General features: G+C 49.6%; 1 protein-coding gene across 1 annotated transcript; it reads right to left on the bottom strand.

Moving 5' to 3' along the window:
* Positions 1-6,434: 6,434 nt before the first annotated feature.
* SLC17A9 (solute carrier family 17 member 9) lies at positions 6,435-20,227 on the bottom strand (the record flags this gene model as incomplete). The annotated part of the gene is made up of 13 exons (XM_079543211.1): positions 6,435-6,598; positions 6,680-6,709; positions 7,016-7,071; positions 7,432-7,547; positions 7,632-7,666; positions 7,964-8,051; positions 9,678-9,774; positions 10,473-10,569; positions 11,274-11,404; positions 11,928-12,027; positions 13,150-13,289; positions 14,053-14,250; positions 20,115-20,227. 13 exons carry the CDS (start codon positions 20,225-20,227, stop codon positions 6,435-6,437), a joined length of 1,365 nt encoding a protein of 454 aa, XP_079399337.1.
* Between the last annotated feature and the right edge of the window lie 541 nt (positions 20,228-20,768).

Here is a 20,768-nt window from a genome sequence, read left to right as displayed (position 1 = left end):
GTCTCAGGAGCAATTGGCACATGCTTTGTGGCACTGAGGGACTTTAGTGGGCATGGTGGCGATGGGTGGTGATGGGTTGGGGTTGGACTTGAGCTTAGTGATCTTTTCCAACCGTAATGTTTCTATGATTCTGCAGCACTGCTGTGAGGGATTGGAGCCGTGCCTGAGCTCTTTCAAAACCCAGCAACAGCACGGCAATTATTTCCCCAAGCCTTAATTCCCAAGCAAGGCACCATTACAACCTGCTGGACTCAAGGCACTGGCGCAAGGCATTGTGAACAAAGTGCTGGGTACAAGACCTTGATGGAAGACATTGGTGCAAGGCACGGCCCTCAGCCCCATGTCCCCAGGGCCCATCTGCACACGGCAACTGCATGGACTGAACTTGGGAGCTCACACTCCGCTTTTTTCCCCGATCCAACCTTTCCTCCTCCAAGTCCTGAAAGTTTAAAACATCTTTTGTATTCCGGAGGCCAAAGGGCCAAACTTGCCTTTAATTAAAATGCATATTCTTTAATTAAAGGCCCCATAACACATGAAGGGCATTCATTGAAATACGATGTGTGACATAGTCATTACCCTGCTGTTAATTACTAATTAATGAAGCTATTTCAATTAATAGCTTCCCCACTGTCACTCCAGCTTTGACAGGGCTCCGTGCTGAGAAGCCGTGGTGGAATCACAGGCGATCATAACTCCTGGAATGGCACCAAAAGGCATCAGCTGAATATTCATGTCGGCCGGCGTTAACACTTTTCAATTAAACATAATAAAGCAAAATCTCTGTCAAAAGTGTATATCAAACATGCGTCAGCCTTTCCCTCTCCCCCTGTTCTCTTCCAGCTTGTCAAAAATAACTAGAAAGAAGGAGAAAAAAATAAGTGCCTTTTTTTGTTGTTGTCGTTGTTTTGGTTTTTGTTTGCTTGGTTTTGTCCTTTGACACCTCAGGCTGGAGCAAGGCTCCTTCTCAAGAAGGAGCAAGAGGAGCAGCCACACTGGGTGAGGATTTACTGCGTGTCCAGGTTGTGCTTCCAGCACATGCTCTCATGGCTCATTTCTTCCTAAGGGCTGTATGTGGCATCACTGCCCCAATTCTTCTCCTTTCCTGCACCAATACTGCTTTGGGCATGGGCTGGATGGAGGGCTTCCCAGCACCATGTTGGAGAGCTCTGGAGATGCGGGTTTAATGTCCAGAGATGAAGGAGTGATTTCCATGCGCAGGTTATGGTGATGGAGCTGTGGCACTGAGACACGAGGGAGGAAGCGTTCTGCCATCCACAGTGAGTTCTGCAAGTCCCAAAAAAATGCAGACTCCACTGGGAACTCTTGGGCGGCATCTGCTTGAAGTTCTTCATGTGGAAAAGAAAGACAGAAAAGGAAAAAGGGAAAGAGAGAAGAATAAGGGAAAAGGGAAAAGAAAAAGGGAAAGGGAAAGGGAAAGGGAAAGGGAAAGGGAAAGGGAAAGGGAAAGGGAAAGGGAAAGGGAAAGGGAAAGGGAAAGGGAAAGGGAAAGGGAAAGAAAACTCTCACAAAACACCCTCCATACATTTGTGTGGGAAATGACAGTGTTACTAAAAGCACTGAAGCTCAAACACTGAGTATTTCTGCTGTCTCTTACAGGCATTCTCTGTGTTTGCTAAAGCAATAGAATGTTTCAGGAAATGTTAAGAGAAGTAATGCTTGAGATGGGGGCTGCCCTTCCCTGGAAATGCTAATCCACCCAACACGGATGAATCTCCTGGAATAATCCTCTCTAATGCACGCCCAGGAAATCAATTCTGTGCTATATTCTTTAATCCAGAAATCTCCAAGGAGGAGGAGTGCAAGGACAGATAGACACCAACAAAACAAGACAAAAATGGCATTGTATTGCATCAAAGAGAGGAACTGGGTTCTTTACTGAGAGCAATGACTGATTCTTGCTGCAAGAAAAACGTGGAGGCCATGCAGCATGTCAAAAGAAGGACACTGGCAATTCAGTTGTCTTTCTTCTCAGAAAGAGCAGTGATGCAGTGGCACAGCAGCTTATGGGGAGGTGGGGTCACCATCCCTGGAGGTGTTCTGGAGCTGTGGAGATGTGGCACTGAGGGAGGTGGGCAGTGGGCACAGTGGGGTGGGCTGGGGTTGGACATGGAGATCTTAGAGGTCTTTTCCACCTCAGCGACTCTGAGATTCTATGATTCTATACATGGCACTGCAGGGACAGAGGTTTGGGGTGAGCTCTTGTTGGTCCAGGTGGCTCCCAACTATTCCAAAGAGCAAATTTGCCTCAGATGGGCTGAAATGAAGTGAAATTAAAAAAAGAGATAATGATAACGTTCTCAGCTGAAGACCTCCGGTCTGTTATCTGCCAATATCCTTGCTGATGGTACTATCTGCTCGGGGGCTTTATTCTGTGGAATAACCATAAATACCCAGGGCTTGGGGTGTCAAAGAAAGCAAATGCTCCATCCTCAGAGCACAGGAATGCATGGGGACCTCATCTGTACCCCAAACCCACTGAGCGCATGAGCAGAAGCACAGAATGGTGCTCATGCCCAGCCCAGGTTCATGCCCACCCTACACCAAACACCTCAACAGCACTTCTGGAGAGCAGAGGACAAAAGCGTTCACCTCACACGAGGGCTACATGGGAGAGGTTACGAATCAGTGGGTTTGTGTAAAATTCAGTAGGAAAAAGAAAAAAAAAACAACAACCAACAGGAAACACATGAAAGGAATTTAACAGCTGCAACGACCCCCAATGACTGCACAGGAAAATCCCCCGCCAGCCACAGACCGCTCCTGTAATGAGCATGCAGGACATGCGCGAGCAGCTTCCTAATTCTCTGTGTACAATCCTACAGATAATTGCTACACGTGTACTTCCCGTTGTCTCCCATGCAAGGGGTTGTACGTGGTTTTTTTTTTTTCTTTCTTTTCTCCTATGGAGCTGAAATTAAAAACAATTTGAGAATAATTGATGCCAAAGTGCCAGGAGATCGCGGCAGGAGCTGCGTTTGGATGAACAAGAGCGAGTCACCAGGATGGGCAGGGCAGGGAAACACAATTTGGGAAGGGATTCGAGGGATCAGCCGAAGCTTTTCTGGCAGCTACTTCCACAGTCGCCCCCATTAGTTGCTGTTAATCCTTACAAAAATCTGGCAATTTGGAACCAAAATTTTGCAAGTGTTTCAGAACTGCAGTAGGAGGCCAAATCCTATTACTGGAGAATGGAGCTTTGGCCTCTCAGGAGCAAAGGCACTTTGGAAGATGTGGATTTATGAGGGGGGGTGGGGGGTTCTTCTCATTTTATTATTGGATTAAAGCCTTCCCCACCCTTAATCCCACACCACAAGCTCGGAACTCCGTTGGTGTGGAAAGGAACTGAAGCACAAAGCCCCATTACTGATAATCACAATGGCATTTTTGGTTATCCCAGGGCACTCTGTGCTCCAGAGATCTCATCCCCAGGGATCACCCTGGCCAGAGACACCCCGCATCTGCAGGAAAATGCTTTTAAGGCAAGAAACAAAACAGAGCAATGGAAAGGGGAGAGTACATGAAGCAGCTTGATGCTCTCAGCTGTAACTCCTTGCTTCCCCCCCCCCCACCCCCCGCCACCCCCTCCACCCCCTGATCTTGCTTCTTAATTACAAGCAGTCAAACTGTAAAGACCTTAATGGACATCTTAATTATCACATTAAAGTTTGAGATGGAAAATTCCTCATTAGGTGGCATGCAGTAGGTCACGGCTGCAATAAATGGTGGTATTTTGCTTGTGACAGCGCAGAGCGCGGTGCCCTTTGCAGAACAGCGATGCCTTTGGGGCACATCCCGACCCTGGGGAGCTGCCAGGTGGGTGTCAGAACAGGGCTTTGCTTCGAGAGCATCTGCCTGTGTTTCCTGTGAGGTAGTACCAGGGAGAAGTGCTCTTTGCTATCTCTTCTCCCCTCCAAATGTGCTGCTTTACTCCTGTGTTCTGCTTCCCATCTGCTTGAATGATTACATTGATTTAGTCTTAGGCAAACTGCAGTAAACCAGTGCTCTTTTCAGTGGGGCCAATGCCAACTACTGAATGTACCCTAAACAACTTAAATACAAACTGACCCAGCAATTCTAACCCACAACAGCAGTACAATGTACCTGCAATTAATCGGCACAGCTGCAGATTTCCAGTCCCTTTCACACTATGATGAGGAACGGGGCAGGTTTTGGGGTGATCTGTGGCTGCTCAGAGCTCCTCAGGCCAGAAGAGCTCACGTGTGCCTACCAGAGGTGGTTTGCATCTTTATATGCAGAGGAGCAGGATAGGAAGGGCTGAAGACAACACACATGCTGTTCAATTGACTTCAGCATCATTTTGATAGCACTGAGTTCTGTGGTCTCTTTTCTAAGCATGCACAGAAGAAAATTAGTAGATCCCATGGTCCTCAAAGACATCTGCTGTGTGGACAAAGACAGCCACTGTATGGCTCTGCTCTTCAGTGCTGCTCGGAGGGGTGAGCAGCTCTGCTCTCTGCCCAGCACAACCAGCTGTGCCAGCAGTGCCACGCACAGCGCCTGCTCCAACTGTGCCAGCTGTGCCAAGGCCAGGAGCAGCAGCTCTGGGCTGGCAGCAGTTCCCACATCCCAAATCTAACAGCTCCCTCTGTTGGCATCTGCACGAACCTATCAGTGAGGCTGCACAAAAGTTGGCAATTTGTGCTGGTTTTTTTATGCAGTCTCCAGGCAGAAGATGGTCTGTGTGCAGGGTATGTGCCATCCGACAGCAGACTCGGTTCAATCCTGTTATCACTCCAACAAATGACCCCAAACCATGTCCTCTGATGCTGAAGTGTCCAGAAAACAGCTTGTTGGTCATTTTTCCAATATGAGCACACACGTGAGGATGCTGTGATCCACCAGTCCTGCTCTTCTCCCAGCAAAGCCTCCCACCCCCTCCCCAGCCCCAACGGGTTGGTGACACTGAGTGCACTTGAGCTCTGTCTCTTGAGCATCTCTGCTTCCAAGGGAAACCACACAGTGTGAAACAATTTGCTGCCTTTATTTTGTAGGTCCTTCCATAACACAATCTCTGATAGCAAGCTTTGGCAATGCTGCTTAAACTAGTAATTGTAGAGCTGTGGAAAAGGGGGTTCAATGCTTTGCTGAGGATACCTGAAGGTGGAACCTGGCCTTAGAGTTGTAACTTTCTGGCCAGTTTACAGAGGCAGGTAATGCAGTCAACCCACTGAAGTGCTGGGTGAGCTGTGAGAGAGGGGTGAGAGACAGAGCAGTGACTTCCTTTAACGTGAAATGTCACACAAAACATAGATCCTACAAAAGCAGAAGCTGTAGGCTGCTAAATCCTTCCCCTTTAGAAATCCCATGGGCTTTGCTGGGAGTACCACAGAAAACAGGCATGCAGAATCAGGCCTCAAGTACATAAAATATAGAATTTGGTACTTCAATTTAAAAATATTTATAAATAACTTCAGACATTCAGGCTCAGAGACTTGAACAGCCAAGTATTTCCCCCTGACACAGGGAACAGTGTGGATCCACATCCAGTACTGCGGGTCCCCAATATAGGAATTGGCTTTACACCTCATGCAGACTCCATGCCCACTGTGTGCTCTTTGGGATTGCCCCCAGTGCTTCAAGAGCACATGGAGGACACCTCTGACAGAGCAGGGAGCACAGATCCATAGCACTGCACATGACCAGTTCTTCACATACATTCACAGCATACAGTGAAATGACTTTGGAGGATTCCTCAGCTGTCCCTGCACTACAAGGGCAGCACAGCTCCACGTCCCCCCCAGTGAAGGGTTTGAGCTTTGAGGTCTCAGCAGGAGCATGGTGAAGGCAGTGTGGATGGGATGTCCTGCCCAGGGCTCCCAGCTAGAGATCCTCGCTTGCCCTGAAGGAAGCCTTGAATCCATCTCACAACCTTTTCACATGTGCACCTGGGTTGGACCTGCAGAGCAGATTGCAAAACAAAGGCACGCGAGGGGCAGTTAAGGTCAGAGTTGCAATCTTTTGGATTTTGCTTTTAGTCCAGACAAAAAGCCACGCGTTGGAAATACCCCATGCAGTCACAGGGCGGCCAAGCACAGCCGTTCCCATGCTCTGCACTCTGTAAGCTGAGAGTGCAAACTGCAGCCCCGTCCAGCAGGACAGCCACCAGCATATATGGCCCCTGAAAGGGACAGGGGCAAACCAAGGCCACATTCTCACGTGTAGACTTTGAACTGGATGGCCTCACCAACCACCAGCCATGCCCTGAGCAAAACAGGAACTCTACCTTTCTCTTCTGCTGTGGGTTTCATTCAGACCCCCTGCATACATGGTCCCAGTCATTTACGTCCCATTAAAACACCCACAAAACAATAATGTTCTTTGGCACTTGTGCATCAGTGGCACACAGACGTGACACACCCGGCTCCTTCCACTGCTCCTCAGACTCATTGCTACATGTCAATGTAGGCAGAGTCTGTGTCCACCCTCTGGGCCTCTCCAAACACCAGGAACGCACAGAGACCAACACTGTTGACAGCAGCCACCAGGTTGAAAACAGAAATCCAGGAGCCCGTTGTTTCCATCAGATATCCAGCCAGGTACACGCAAACCACACCTGTGCACAGAGGGAAGAGATGGAAATGCAGAGGGGCTGCATCCTGCTTGCCCATGGGATGAGCTGCAGGGAGTGCCTTACCTAGCAGAGCTCCACCTGTATTTCCAACACCTGCAAAGAGAGGGAAAATGTCCTTTTGTTTCATCTCACAGGAACTGGGTGTTAACAACATGAAGACATGCACATCTCCACCTGGCTCGCCAACCCGACCCATTCGTTCTGTGTGCACAGCAAAAGGCCATGCAAATGGTGGGGCCAACCAATGCTTCACCCCTCCTGCTGTCAGCCATCAGACAAACAAAGCAGCATGTCTGTGCAGCTCCATGGGGGCAGCTCCATGCACAGAAGGGAGCTGAGGCTGCAGGCACACAGCTCAACACCCTGTCTGTCTCCCACACAGCCCAGAGGATTCCTTACCAAACAACAAGCCAGCACAGGATGGGGCCAGGTCTTGCACGTTCACTGAAATGCCACTAGTGAGAAACAGAGAGGGAAACGGTAGCTTTAATGGAGCAGGATTTGATTTGTCATCATTTGCACTGAGTTTAGCTGGTCCAACCGAAGGAAAGGATCCCAGATAATACTGGTGAGAGAGGACAAGGAGGGAAGAGGCTGCAAGCAGAGCAATATAGAAGGATTCAGCTCCAAGCGCTCAGAGGGGATGAAATGCAATCCACCTCCTGCTTTGTGCCCCCACAAGCTGCTCACTCCCGCATGCCCTGCAGCACACAGATCAGAGGGCGATGCTCAGGGTTAGCACCAATGGTGGGATGGAAGCAGGCTGCTCATAGAGCCCCACCAGTGTGGGGTGGGAGCTGAGGGGCTGTGGGTACCTGTGGTTAAAGGTCTGAAGCCCAACAGAGGCTGAGGCGAACACGATAGCATTGCAAAAACTAGATGTCTGACCCAGGCACAGAGCAAACATGCTTGAGACTCCAGAGCCAATGACCTGGAAAAAGAGAAAAATTAAATACCTCCGTGAGTTTTCCATGAGCAGGTACTCAAGCTTCTCCCATGGCTTCAGTTCTCTTACCTGCATAAACTTACGAACAGTGATGGTTTTGTACCCTGGAAGAGAAGGAAGAGCCTCAGTTAAGGCAGCTCAACAGCTCTCCTTGTTCCCAGCCAGCAGAGCACAAAGTGATTTCAGACGGCCAGAGCTCATTTCTGGATGGATCTTGTAAGACCAAAGAGAGCTCCAACAACATGGATGGGGCAGCACTCCCACTGATGTCATCAGGACTGCATGTTGTTTGTTTGCTGGGACTTCTCCTCCTTCCCAACAAGCCTCTCTCATTCCTCCTCCCAGTTCTGTTCCCACAACGCATAAAATAAGAGCTGAGGAAAAGCCAGAAGGGCTCTTACCCTGATTAATTAAATGATCGGACAGAAATCCACTGAACAAGCTTGTTGGAATTGCAACCAGCCAGGGAACTACATTGAACACCCAGCCCTGAAAGACAGCAAAAGTCAAGAGAGGGCTGCTGTCAGAGCTTGTCTGCAAATGTTTTGCAAAAGTCTGCAGAAAGGAAACACATGAAGGGAGCAGAACTTCTTACAGGCCTCTATTGCCTTCCCAGAGCACAGCCCCCAGGCTGTGGCTGCCTGCCAGGCCAGGACAGGCAGCATTGCTCTCTCTGTCCCTGTGCAAATCCCAGCAGTGAGGACTGAGCATGACAAAGTTTGGTGCTCAGCACAGCGATGTGCAGAGAGCCGGGGAGCTCTGGGAGCTGCGGGTGTAGCTCTGCCCTGCGGGTCACCAACAAAGAAGCTGGCAGCATTTTCAGCAGGGGCTTCAGCCTCGTTAACAGCATTAGCAGGAAGCTGAGGGAACATAGCTGGATTTTGTAATGCCAGGATTAGGTAACATTATAGCAACAACATGCCTTGGTCTATTTTCAATTCAGCAAGCTTGCTACATTTGTAATCACAGATGATTGCTGGTCATCTGGATTACTGCTGCTCAGAGGCATTTAGTGCCCAGATCCCAGAGGAGCTGAACTCGCTGTGTGTTGGGCTGCGTTCATCTCAGCTCATCCCCTGCGTGCCCCTTTGCTCAGAACCCCATGGACACACCCCGCAGCAGAGGGATGCACAGAGGGATGAGTGCTCCTGGTTTGAGTAATCCTGTTCTGGCTGCTCTTGGAAACTGCATCCATCTGCATCTCAGCACAGGTGAAATTTTATTTCTTGGTCACTTTCAAAAATGTACCACCGTAGGGCTTGCAGGTCTGTGTCTCTTGTAGCACCAGCTGGGGTTACTCAGCACACTCGGTCCCAACACACCAAAGCCACCCTTGTCTCATCCCAATGCCAAAACGCTCCTGCATCTCCATCCATCCAGGTGGGCTGGGGGTGGGTGAAGGCATCTCACCTGCAGCAGGGGCATCTGACCAGCAGGTGACACAGTTTTACCACACTAAGGATTATCCTTTAAAATCAAGCATCGTCAAGCCCCAAGGTTTATTAAAATATATGAAGCGATTATTGGATGCAGGAGCACTGTATGGAGCATCTTACATAAGGGAACCATGATATAAGGCACAGCAGATGGTAAATTACCGCTGCGAGCGCATTACAAGAGGTGCACAGATCCCGTCACAACAATATGTTTGCTGGTTTAATACATGATTGTAATATAAATACCAAGGATGCCATAAAGGACTTTATGGATGTAATAATAAAAGGCATGCTTAAGCTTTGAAAATTACCCAAAAAAGGGAAAAAAAAGAACAAAACCCAATCCTAACAGAGCTATTGTGGAAAAGGCCCTGTCAGTTTCTGAGCGCAGGACAGGCAGCAGCACTCAGCCCAGAGGAGCAGGACTCTGAAAGATGGGAATGCTTGCACTGGGGAGAGGGAAGCATTCCCAGTAAGTGCACGTTATCAATGGTAACGACCACTTCTGCAGATCTCATCGCTGTGCAATGTCAATATAACTAAAATCCCCACGAAAACCCAGTCATGGAGTCATTGCAACAGCACGGTGTCGCAAGCCCCGCGTTGTTCATTAGAAAACCACCCCACTCTCTGAAAGCAGTGCAGGGAGCCCAGCCCTCCTCCCCCCACCACTGCTTACCTTGGACTCGGGGAACGTTTCCTTAAAGAAAGTCGGCAGCCAGGAGAGGAGGGTGAAAAACGTGCTGGCTGTGCACAGCTGTGCGACGATGACAGCCCTGGGAATACACAGCAGGGAGGAGGCAGTGAGCAGCGATGGAGATGCTGGGTGAGAGGGACCAGCCCAGCAGTGCAGCACTGCAGTTCCTGCTCTATAATTAAATCCCTCTGAGTGCTGCAGTTGCTTCCAGAGATCTTTTCACAGATAACTGCAGCTCTCTGCTCTAACCATGCACTCCCACATCCCTCTCTCCGTGCCTGACATCAGAGCACAGGCTCAGGACAGGTTCACTCACCCAGCTGCAGGAGGTGGCACCGAGGGCTTCCTAAGGCCCTGCCATCAGCAGATGGCCCACGGTTGTTCAGGGCAGTGAGCCCCTCTGCCCTGCCTTTAGCAGGCCCTGGGAACCCACTGCTGTGCTACAATGAGCCTCAGTGCCCAATGCAGAATCCTCCTCCCTAAAAAAAGGGCTGTAAAGAGATGCTTTTCTAACAGCAAGAATGCAGGGCCACTGCATTGCTTAGGAGCTCACTGCAAGCAGTGTTTCTAACAAGCTTGTTGGGGAATGGTGCTCTGGAGAAGCACAGGACTCACCCAGGGAGCAGCCTGCAAACCTGGTGATGTTTTCCAAATGCAAAAGGGCAAAGTACAAACGCACAGAACAAACAAGCACACTGAGTTGAGAAGCCCTGGCAGGAGGATGCTCTCCAGCCTCGCTGCCCTGGCACAGCACTCAGAGCTCCGTCAGCTGCCTACCATATCGGTGCCTTCTTAAACAGCTGCTTCCAAGGCACTTTGCTCTGCTTCGAAATTGAGATGCTTCTCATTAAATAGTCTATGGGGATGATGAGGTCTGAAGGGACAAAAACAGCCAAAAGAAAGCTCTGATCAGCAACGTGCTGTGCAAGCTGTACCAGATTTGAGAGACCACTCAAGCACTTCGATCTCCTCTAACTCTGCAATACTGGCACTGGATGCTCCTGTTAGGTTCACCAAGATCTTCCACAGCACCCACCCACCACTCCATCCAGCCACCCTCACTATTTGTTGAATTTCTGGACAACAGCTCTTTGGGCAGCTCTGGATTCCATGCAGCACCAGGCACAAGGTGAGCTGGGCTCCTGCATCCCATGTGCACTAATAACATTGTATCCAGGTGTCATTGTTTGCCCATGTGTGGATTTACACCCAGAGTTATTTGGAAGAGATATTCAGGATTAACTGGTTTGTAAAAGCTCTGTGCGTAGATGCCCTTAGCTGGGAATAAGTATCTTGCCCTGCTTTAGCTTAATCCACTTAGCAGATCAGGCTCTGCGTGGTGTTTTCACCGGTGCTTAAAGGAATGGAAGAGTCAGAGCAAACTCTTGACAGCAATATAATCCAGCATGGGACTGGGAACAGAAACTCAGCAAAGCAAAAGCTCAAAATCTTGTTTCTGTGTTCAGCATCTTCAGACAGACACTGCATACAACACAAAGAGACCCAAGGAAAACCCACCACGTAACACCGCCCTTGGCAATGCAAAGCTGCCACCCGAGGCAGGAGGGCTGATTTTACCTTTCTCTGTCAGCAGGTACTTGCAGGTGCAGTAAACCCAGAGCAAAGTGAGCAAACCAGAGAAGTAGAAAACGCTCTCCCAGCCGTACCAGTCCAGCAGCAGAGATCCTGCAGCTCCGATCACCAGCGTCCTGTAAGGCAAACCACAGGATGGCTCATTTCTAACCCCCATAAGCGAGTGATTAAACACAGCAAAATTGCTGTATGGCTTTTAAGCAGCCCTTCCATTTAGAAAGGAAATTAGCAGAGATGAGAAAGTTCTATTGTTGTCATCTGTCAGAGGACATTGAGCAGTCTTGGGCTGACCCCTGCTTTTCCTACCGGATCAGGCTGTTTCCCAGAGTAATTAAATGTTGCTCTTCAAAGTCTGTCTTGGAAGGAAAGTGAAAAAAAACAACAACACAGAAATCTTTGACATGCTCAAGAGCAAACAGCACACTTCAGAGAACAAACAGTCTTCAGCAACGTGTGCGTGAGAGCACAGACAGCAACTGCCTGAGGCTTCCCCAGCTGCAGGCAGCATCCTCAAGGACCCAGGCACCTGCCTGCACTTCAGGCTGGAAGTTTTGCCTCCAACTATTTAATGTCCTTTCATCATCAGGATGTCCTGAGACTGTCACTCGCTGCTCAAAGCCATCTGCCTTCTGAACTTACCCGAACTGTGAGCCGGTCCCCACTGTGCTGTACGTGAAGGCTCGCTCACTCTCCCGGACTCTCTGAGACAGCAGGCTGGCCAGGGATGGGAAGTAGACCCCTGTGAGCAAGGGAAAGGAGCTGTAAGGGTAGGGGGCCTCACCAGCAAGCTGAAAGCAAATTTACAAGAGCCAGCAGGAGCTAAGCACTGAGATAAAGAAGCAGGACTTTGGGTGAATTTGTAATAGGGGCATAACAGAAACTAAAGGAACCTGTGGCCATGAAAGGTTTGCTTGTGCCTTCTGCATAATCCCATGTTGTCGACACTGCTGCTACCATCAATTACAGAAAAAAAAAAATAAGGTTGGAAAAGACCTCTAAGATCCCCAACCCCAATCCCAATCCCAATCCCAATCCCAATCCCAACCCACCCCACCATGCCCACTGATCCTCAGTGCCACGTCTCCATGGTTCTGGAACACGTCCAGGGACAGCGACTCCACCACCTCATCAGCTCATCAGTGCCAATTACATCCCCACAATGCTGCAGTTTGGCAAGAGGAAAGGAAAATCACCCCAAATTATGCCAAGGCTTTGGGAAGGACTGATTTTCACAGAGTGCTTTGAAGGAGTTTTAAAACCCGGCAAATTCCAATCCAATTTCAGAAGCCAGCTGTAGTTTCCTATTGTGGCAGCCTGTGTCCTGCAGAGAGGTTACTGTGGGGAATGATTTGTGGGTGACTGTACCTAGAAATGTCTTTTTTTTCCTTCCTATGGATGCTGCAGGTGCAGAGGCAGCTCTGAGGCTTGCTTGAACACCTAGGAGAAGTGCTCATGCACTGCAAACCAAAGGACTTAACCTGGAGAAGAGAAGGCTCCATGGAGACCTGATAGCTGCCTTGGGGATGGGCATTTTAGCAGAGTTGGTTGTGATAAGACAGTGGAAAATGGTTTTAGACTCAGAGAGGGGAGATTTAGATTGGATACAAGAAAAGTTTCTTACAATGAGGGCAGTGAAGCACTGGCACAGGTTGCCCAGAGAGGTGGTGGTGTCCCATCGCATCACTGGAGACACCCAAAGTCAGGCTGGAGGGGCTCTGAGCACGGATGGAGCTGTGGGTGTCCCTGCTCATTGCAGGGCGTTGGACCAGATGGGCATTAAAGGTCCCTTCCAACACAAATGATTCAATAATTCTTTGAACTTGCACGCACTCACTGCCTGCACTCAGGACGTGGCTCTCACCTTGCAGCAGCCCCATGAGGAACCTGGAGCAGGTCATGAAGACGAGGTGTGCAGACGTGATCTGGGTGAGCAGCGGGGTGATGAATGTCAGGAAGCCCCATGCTGATGCTGAGAGGAGGAGGACTTTCTCACCCCCTATTCTGGAAGGAAAAGAACATGTATAGAAAGTGAACAGAAGGCAAAAGGGCAAAGGCAAAAAGGCAAAGGCCCCCTGCCAAAGATCAAGCTTCTTCCCAGCTCTGCTAGCTTTTAAGAGCGAATTCTCCCCTATGCAGGAAATTCCAAGCTGCTGCTTTGCTTTTTTTTACCACAGTTACTGAACCAATGGCAAAAGCCACTTCTGTCAGAAAAATTCAGGTGGTATGAAAGTGGTCTTCACTGTCTAAAGGTGAACAGAAACCACACTGGTCTACGTGTCCACAACCACCACGCTGGTCTACGTGTGCATTAACATACCTGTAGGTCTCTCTGGCAGCTCTGTGGGATGGTTGGGGCACTCCCTCTGTTTGATGGGAATTATGCCTGTGCAAAGTCCTTTGGTGCATGCTGCACTGTAACCACAGCACCGATTTTAAGACCCAGGCATCCAAACAAATAGTCAAAACTGCATGTATACTTTCTGAATCAGGGCTATAGACCCTGGGTAGGGCTGATAAAGAAACCCATCAAGCCTTTCCCCACAGACAGGCTTCACCCTTTGCTCTGTTACTCTCCCAGGGTGAAAGGTGGCACTACCAAGCCTTGAAGCGAGAGGTCAGAACCAAGCTCTGTGCTACTGAGAAAACCCAAGCAGGGGAAAATAGAAATGGAAACAATAAAAACCAAAAATGGAAACAGAAAATGGAAGGGAAAAAAAAAAAAAAAAAAAAAAAAAAAGATAGAAATGGAAGTAACTCCCAGTACTGATCACTGATGTGTCCTCCGATGACCTGCGTCAAGCAGTAGCCCCAGAAGAAGCTGCTGAGCACAACTCCTGACTGCTTCTTGTCCCAGCCAAAGTGCGCGCTCAGGGCGACGGCGCAGATGGGCACGGTGACGCGGGCGCAGTACAGCAGGCACGTCCCCAGCAGCAGCATCGCCGTCCACACGCGGCACTCGGGCCTGAACAGGACAAAAAGAAGGTGGGGAAATGGCTGAGTGGATGTGCCTGGCAGAGCTGTCTTTTTCTGTCCCAAACAAAAGCTCCGGGAAGTGTTCTTTAGAGGGTAACAAAGGAAAGGGCAGCACGTGACAAACCATATTGGAAGCAAATATTTGCTGTTTGGCACTCCAACTCATTCCCCAGGGGAGGTGGCACGTTACCCTTCGTAAATGTGACATGGATGGAAGAGTGTTTGAGAGATGGGACTGTGGGGCTGAACAGCCCAGAGCGAGGAGCAGAGTAACCCAGCGTATAAACAAGGATGGGTTTGCAGCCCATGCCCAGCCCCAAGGTAAGTGCTCCTGCAGAAGGTGATATTTACTCCTGCCTGGTCTGCAGGCTGGGTCTCCCAGTGCCCACGAAAAAATAAGCTCAGTGAGAACACACACACTATTCAGAAGGGCTGCTCCGAAAGTAGTGCTTCCTATTTTACTATGTTGGCCCATGAGAGGTGGATGTCAGTGGTACGGCAATAGAGATTGAACCTTCTCAACAATATTCCATTCCATTGACAGATGGCAGCAGAAAAGCACCTCACATGGAAGAATGTATGGAACTGAATTCCTCCATGTGGAAAAAAGGGCACCCAATGACATTCACTGATGCTTGCTGAACGTTGATGGAAACCAAACAGTGGATGTATGCACAGTGAGGCAGTGGGTAGTGCAGACTTGTCCAAGTGTGGCATACAAACTCTTGTTCATCCTTGGCAAAAACACCTAGTGGTGGTGACTACATGGGAAGTGCTTTTTTGTAGCTAAGCACTTGCCCTGTCAAATGGTGTTACTGTGCTCTTTGTAGCTGTTGCAGCTTCCATGGAAATAAATAGGATGCAACCCTCATATGTTAAATTTGGTTAATTTTGCGTCCATTGAGCAGAGCACAAAGCATTGGGCAAACAAGCTTTCTCCATTCCAGGATAGACTGGAATTCACTGTACTGGGGCACTGATCTCTGTGCTTTCCACCCCACTGTCTGCATGGGAAACAACCTGCACCCCTTCTGTATTGAAAGGAGCACTTATTCCCCTGTACTGGATTTATGACCAATGTAGGTTAATCCCACACAGCACAAGACCATCAATAAACCTGTCCGTCAAGGAGGGAGACAAGGGAACAATGGAAAGGAAAGCACTCAGAGCCTCTGGGCTGTTCCACGTGAATTTATTGCTATTTCCTGCCAAGGCAAACAGGCAGCTCTGTGCCAGCCCTGGCAGGAAGAACTGGGGGCTTTGAAGGTTGGACCTGTACTGACTGTGCACACACACTACTAAATAGTGCAGGAACCTCACTTATCTTTGCTGGAAGAATGAGTAACCAAGGGTTGTGCTGCCTCGGTCACTTGACTCAGGTGACATACAAGAGAGTCTTGGTCTTAGGCTGTCAGAAGGGCATGTGCTGTAAGAGGGACACTGTCACTCTGTACTCAGCACTACTGAGGCCTCACCTTGAGTGCTGTGCTCAGTTTTGAGTCTCTCACTACAAGAAGGACATGGAGGCCTTGGAGCATGTCCAGAGAAGGGCAGAGGAGCTGTGAGGTCCCAGGGGGGTGGTGGGGTCACCATCACTGGAGGTGTTCCAGACCTGTGTCCCCAAGGGTCAGCGGGTGCGGTGGAGTGGGTAGGGGTTGGACCTGGGGGTGTTAGTGGTCTTTCTTCCAACCTAAATGATTCTGTGAGTTTATGATCCAATGATTACACTTTAACTTGCAGCAAAAACAAAGGTGTTTATTCATCACCTGCAGAGCTTGGCTCCTACTCATTCTGCAGCCAGCCTGGAGCCCTAATCTTCCCTCTTATCTGCAGTGGCACGATGCCTGTTAATTTGAGTCAGTGAACCTGAACAATTGGGGTGACCAAGTAAAGCACCTGCAATAAGTGTCAATACTCACTATCATTTGGCTGCTGAGACAGTGCACGTCTGGATCACTGCTTCACTGCATTTATATCCTTTTCCTATACTGTTATCAGTAGACACTTCCATTCAAAACAAGCGTGGACTGTCATAAGGACTGCAAATTACCTCTTGCTCCATAGGTAGCATATCCAGCAAGGAAAATCCACTCTGACAGTCTGAGTGTGCCCACACCCACCTGAAGCACGGCAAGAATCGCTTCTCTGCAAGGACAATGATGTGCTTACATCAGAGGAAAGAGCTTTGTAAACGCATTTTCTCCTAATTATAGTTATCACAGAGGCTGCCGATGAGTCAATGTTCTGCTCAGTACAAAACAACAGCAGCAAAGGTTACAGGAGAAGCCTGGGTTAGCAGAAGGGAGAAAAAACTCTGCTTTTAGAACTAAGCAGTAATGACAAATCAAATGTAAGGTTTTGGAGATTATAACTGCCCTCTGAGAAGTGGAGCTTTAGCAGCATTAGTAAATTTACCTAAATTGTTTCTCTGATGAGGGAGTAATAATCTGAGCTGGAAATAACCAAATCAAGTAAGACTGAAGCACATCTAAGCCTAAACCTGTGGCCTTGCTCAGCAGCTTCCTTTGTGCAAAGAACAGCACCTGCAGCTGCATCCCCTTCTGGGACCCAATTTGCAAACAAAGCAGCCATGCAGCTAGAAAACACTTCCTACTTCACAAACCTCCAACCACCACCCAGACGGACTATAGTTAGCATGAGGACTGTAATTGAGCCCTAATGACTTTTTCTGGGCTGCTGTCTGTATGGCAGCAGCGCTGTGGTGAGCAGCCCTGGTGATGTCCCTTGGTTCTGCCCCACTACAGCCCCAGGCAATGGGTCACCATTTTGCTCAGAGACACCCAACAATTCTGTGGGGTTCATATCCCACTGTGCCCCATCCAAGGGCACAATGGCTGACACCAGTGTGTAAGGAAAGCCACAGTGGAAAGAGAACCAGAAGCACAGGGTACCTTTATTTGCAGCCTGTTATCCTGCTGGAGGAACATCTGTAACAGGTGCCGCAAAGCAAATATTGATTCAACTTGTATTTCTCTGGATGTGCCCCCTGCCTGCCCTCAGCCCGGGGCTCTGTTTGCAGGCACTGCAGGTCACTGTTGAAATGAACTTGCTGAAATTCGGGCTATCAGCAGGGACAGACCCAGCTCCCAGCCACACCTCAGGGCCACCAAACCATGGGACAGCATCGCTGACACCAGCATGGGGCCAACCTGGCAGGAGGATGACAGCTCCATAGCAAACCTCAGCCCCAGCTCAGCCACCGCCTGCTTTAATTGATAGCAATCGACACAGTGGCACCTGCCTGCCATGGTGCAAGGAGATAACACCCAAGTGGTTATTTTTAACTCCATCCAACAACCCTCTCACTTCTCTTTGTTCCTCCTATCAATAGCTCCTCCCTCTCTCAAAAGCCCAACATCAGTATTCAGGCAGTGCTTTTTCTTCCCTCCTCACGCTGCAGACTGGCTCCACACCGGTGATTTCTCACTGTCAAAAGCAGCATTTTGGTTCAGAGAAAGGTTTTTTCCAGCCAGAGCACAGAGGACACAGGGCTTTTTTTACTGGGAAAGCTGCTGATTTCCTGTTCGCCTCCTGTGCACAAACTTCTTCTGCAGAGCCACAGATGGCAACAAAGTGGTGTTCAGCAAGCGCAGCTCTCAGTTTATTCCCTCTCTTCATTTCTTGCTTTCGGCAAAAGCAAAGATGAAAATTAGATTTGAGCCGCTCTCATGAGCTGGAAATAGTTGTTTAGTCCAGGTGGAGAAGGTGGGAAAATGTAATAACAAAGCACACACATGCTTTGCACACTGATATAAAATGGACATGGATCAGACATAAATGAAATGCATTTCTTGCTTACATACTCCATGTGAAAAGTTCTCAGCAAAGGCACAATTAAAATCAGACTGACGAACTTGGATAATGAAACAACCAGCAAAGAAAAGAAAGAAGGAACAAAAGCTGCAACACGGGGCTGACAAAAGACAAGGGTACAGAGCTCAGGAACACAATGTGATCTCTGGGGCAAGAAGTGCAGTCAGGAGACTGGAGAGCAGCACGTGGCCATGGTACAGCTCCTTTCATCTGTGAAGTTGAGAGAAACTGCTATAATAATAATCCCTTGTCTTTAGGTGTAGCCAGAGGCTAGGAGAGGCAGAGTGGTTTCAGGAGCCGTTTTCTTCCCAGGACACGCTGCTTTTTCTGTGCTTTATTCCTCTTCTGGAGGCACCATCCAAAATGTTGTCTCTGTGTCACTGGTGGATCTGCCCATGGCTTTATTTCTAACTTTTGGCTATAGATTTCTCTTCTTGGAGCCTTAGCCTTCCCACCAGTCCAACCAGAAGGCCCCGCTTGGCACATTAAGATCTCCAACAAAAAGCTCTATCTAAATGTCCAGATGTGCTACAACACGAGCAATCTTTTCAAGCTCCAAGCAGAAATCCCCAAACGTTGTTCTTGGGTGAGAAAGACAATACAGATAATAACGTGTGATAGCACAGCCACGGGAAACCTACCTACCAAAAAGTCTGACAAGGGCAGCTGGGGAGGTAGGGCGAACCACAGGGAAAGAACAGTGCAAGAGGAAGGAAGAGCTGGCTGAAAAAAAGGAGGACAAAAGAAGAAGCAGCACGAACAAAGATGGAACAATAAACCCGCCGAGATAAACGCTTATCTCTCCTTGCACTGACAGTGCAGGCAGATCCTGGGAGGCAGCCCGGCGGGGCTTTTATTGGAGCACGAACACAGAACTCGTGTCACTTCCCCCACTTGATAAAACCTTGCCTCCACGGCAATTAATCCATGCATTGAAATGTCAAGAGCTATTATTCAATCGCATACCTTGATCAAAATTTGTCCGCAACGCTGATTTTTAACCACCTCACCAGCCCACGTTCTGCACCTCTACCACCCAGACACCAACCCGCCCATCTAACCTGGCAGAACGCTCCTCTCCCACTTGTTTGCTTCAGACCCCCATACAAGAGAAGGTATGGGTGTGTGTGGGTCTGGCACAGACCAAATTCTTTCAATCACTAACAGCAACATGGTCAGAATTCTCTAAAAACGCTTCTTTCTTGATAAATACTTCACCCACAGGCAACATCAACCATCTCTTTCATTTACACCCCAACTGCTTAAAGCGGTCACTTTGACCTAAGAGGAGAGCTAAATATTTTCATAGAAATGTAGGATACCCTGAGTTGGAAGGGATTCACGGTGATCAATGAATGCAGCAAAGCCGAAACCCAAACCCTACACCTGAGAGCAGCATCTCAGCACTCCTTGAAGGAAGGCAGTTTGCAACCAAACTGTGACTCCCATGCAGAAGTGCATCCAGGTGGAGATGAGGTAGAAGCACGTTGTGGGAATCATGGTGTAACACAGGGAACACCATAGAGACAGCATGGAATTTTTGGGTTCTGAAGGGCTGGAAAGTCAGCATCCAGCCCACCAGTGCCCAACCTTTTGCTCCATGGCATCGTACCAAGACAGTTTGGGGAGAGGAAAAGAACAGGAATAGTTCCGAGCTGGTGAGCTCCTCCTTTTACAGACTTCATCTTAATTAATCGCTATCAGCAGTACAAACATTCCGGCTGGAGCACTTTGATAAACCTCGCCTTAGTTTCGACGGCATGTTTAAATAACTGACTGCAGGCCAGAAATAGATCGGAGAGATTTTTTTCCCCCCCGCGATTCATAGCAATTCCACACCTCGCCCATCGGGGGTTTTCCTCCACCGCCCAGCACCCAACGGCCGGGTGCCCTCCGACCCTCGAGCATCTCCGAAACCTCCCGTCCGGAATCCGGCACGTCGCAGGAGCAGCCCCAGGAGCTGCGGAGAGGTACCCGGCTGAGCCTGCCCAGCTCGCCCGGGGAACGCCGCAACCTTACCTGGACCAGCACGGCTCCCCGTCTCCATCCCTCCTCATGCCGTCGTGCTGCGGGGCCCGGTAGCCGTGCTCTCCTCCGTACACCGGCGCATTCCTGCCGCCGCCCGCGGCCATGCGGGCAGCGCTTTCCGGCCCCGCCGGCTCACATCGCCGCTGCCGCCGGCTCCCTCCCCCTGCCGAGCCGCGGCCACGTGTCAGCGCCTCCCCGCCGGGCCGTTCCGGGAAGTCCCGCCGCCCTCCACGATGCCGGGGCCGCCCGCATAGCTCTCGGGGCGGGCGGGATCCCGGCTCCGCATCCAGCCCCGGGGCAGCCCCGAACTCGCGGTGCCCGGGAAAGGCGCTCGGCCGGCGGTCGGCGTGGAACGGAGCTTTGGCGTCTCCGTCCTTTTCCCTCAAACTTGGTCTTTGTGTTGCTGGTTTCTTTTTTTACCCCTCTTATTCTTTTTAACTCCTCCTCCAGTAAATAATTAAACCCTCACCGGCAACATCGCGGGGGCTTAAGAGAAAGAACATCCTCACCCTTCAACATCCAAAAACTGCGATGCTGTTTGCACTACTGGTGGGACAGCCCCTCACTCCTCTGCCTTTCATAGATGTGCCAGCAGGAATATCTCTCACTCTGGCTTTGCCCACCCAATTTAAGGAGAAATTGAAT

Source organism: Tetrao urogallus, assembly GCF_951394365.1.
Source record: "Tetrao urogallus genome assembly, chromosome: 16".
Classification (NCBI taxonomy): domain Eukaryota; kingdom Metazoa; phylum Chordata; class Aves; order Galliformes; family Phasianidae; genus Tetrao; species Tetrao urogallus.
The sequence above is the reverse complement of the archived record's forward strand: the minus strand, read 5'-3'. Positions and strand labels throughout refer to the sequence as shown.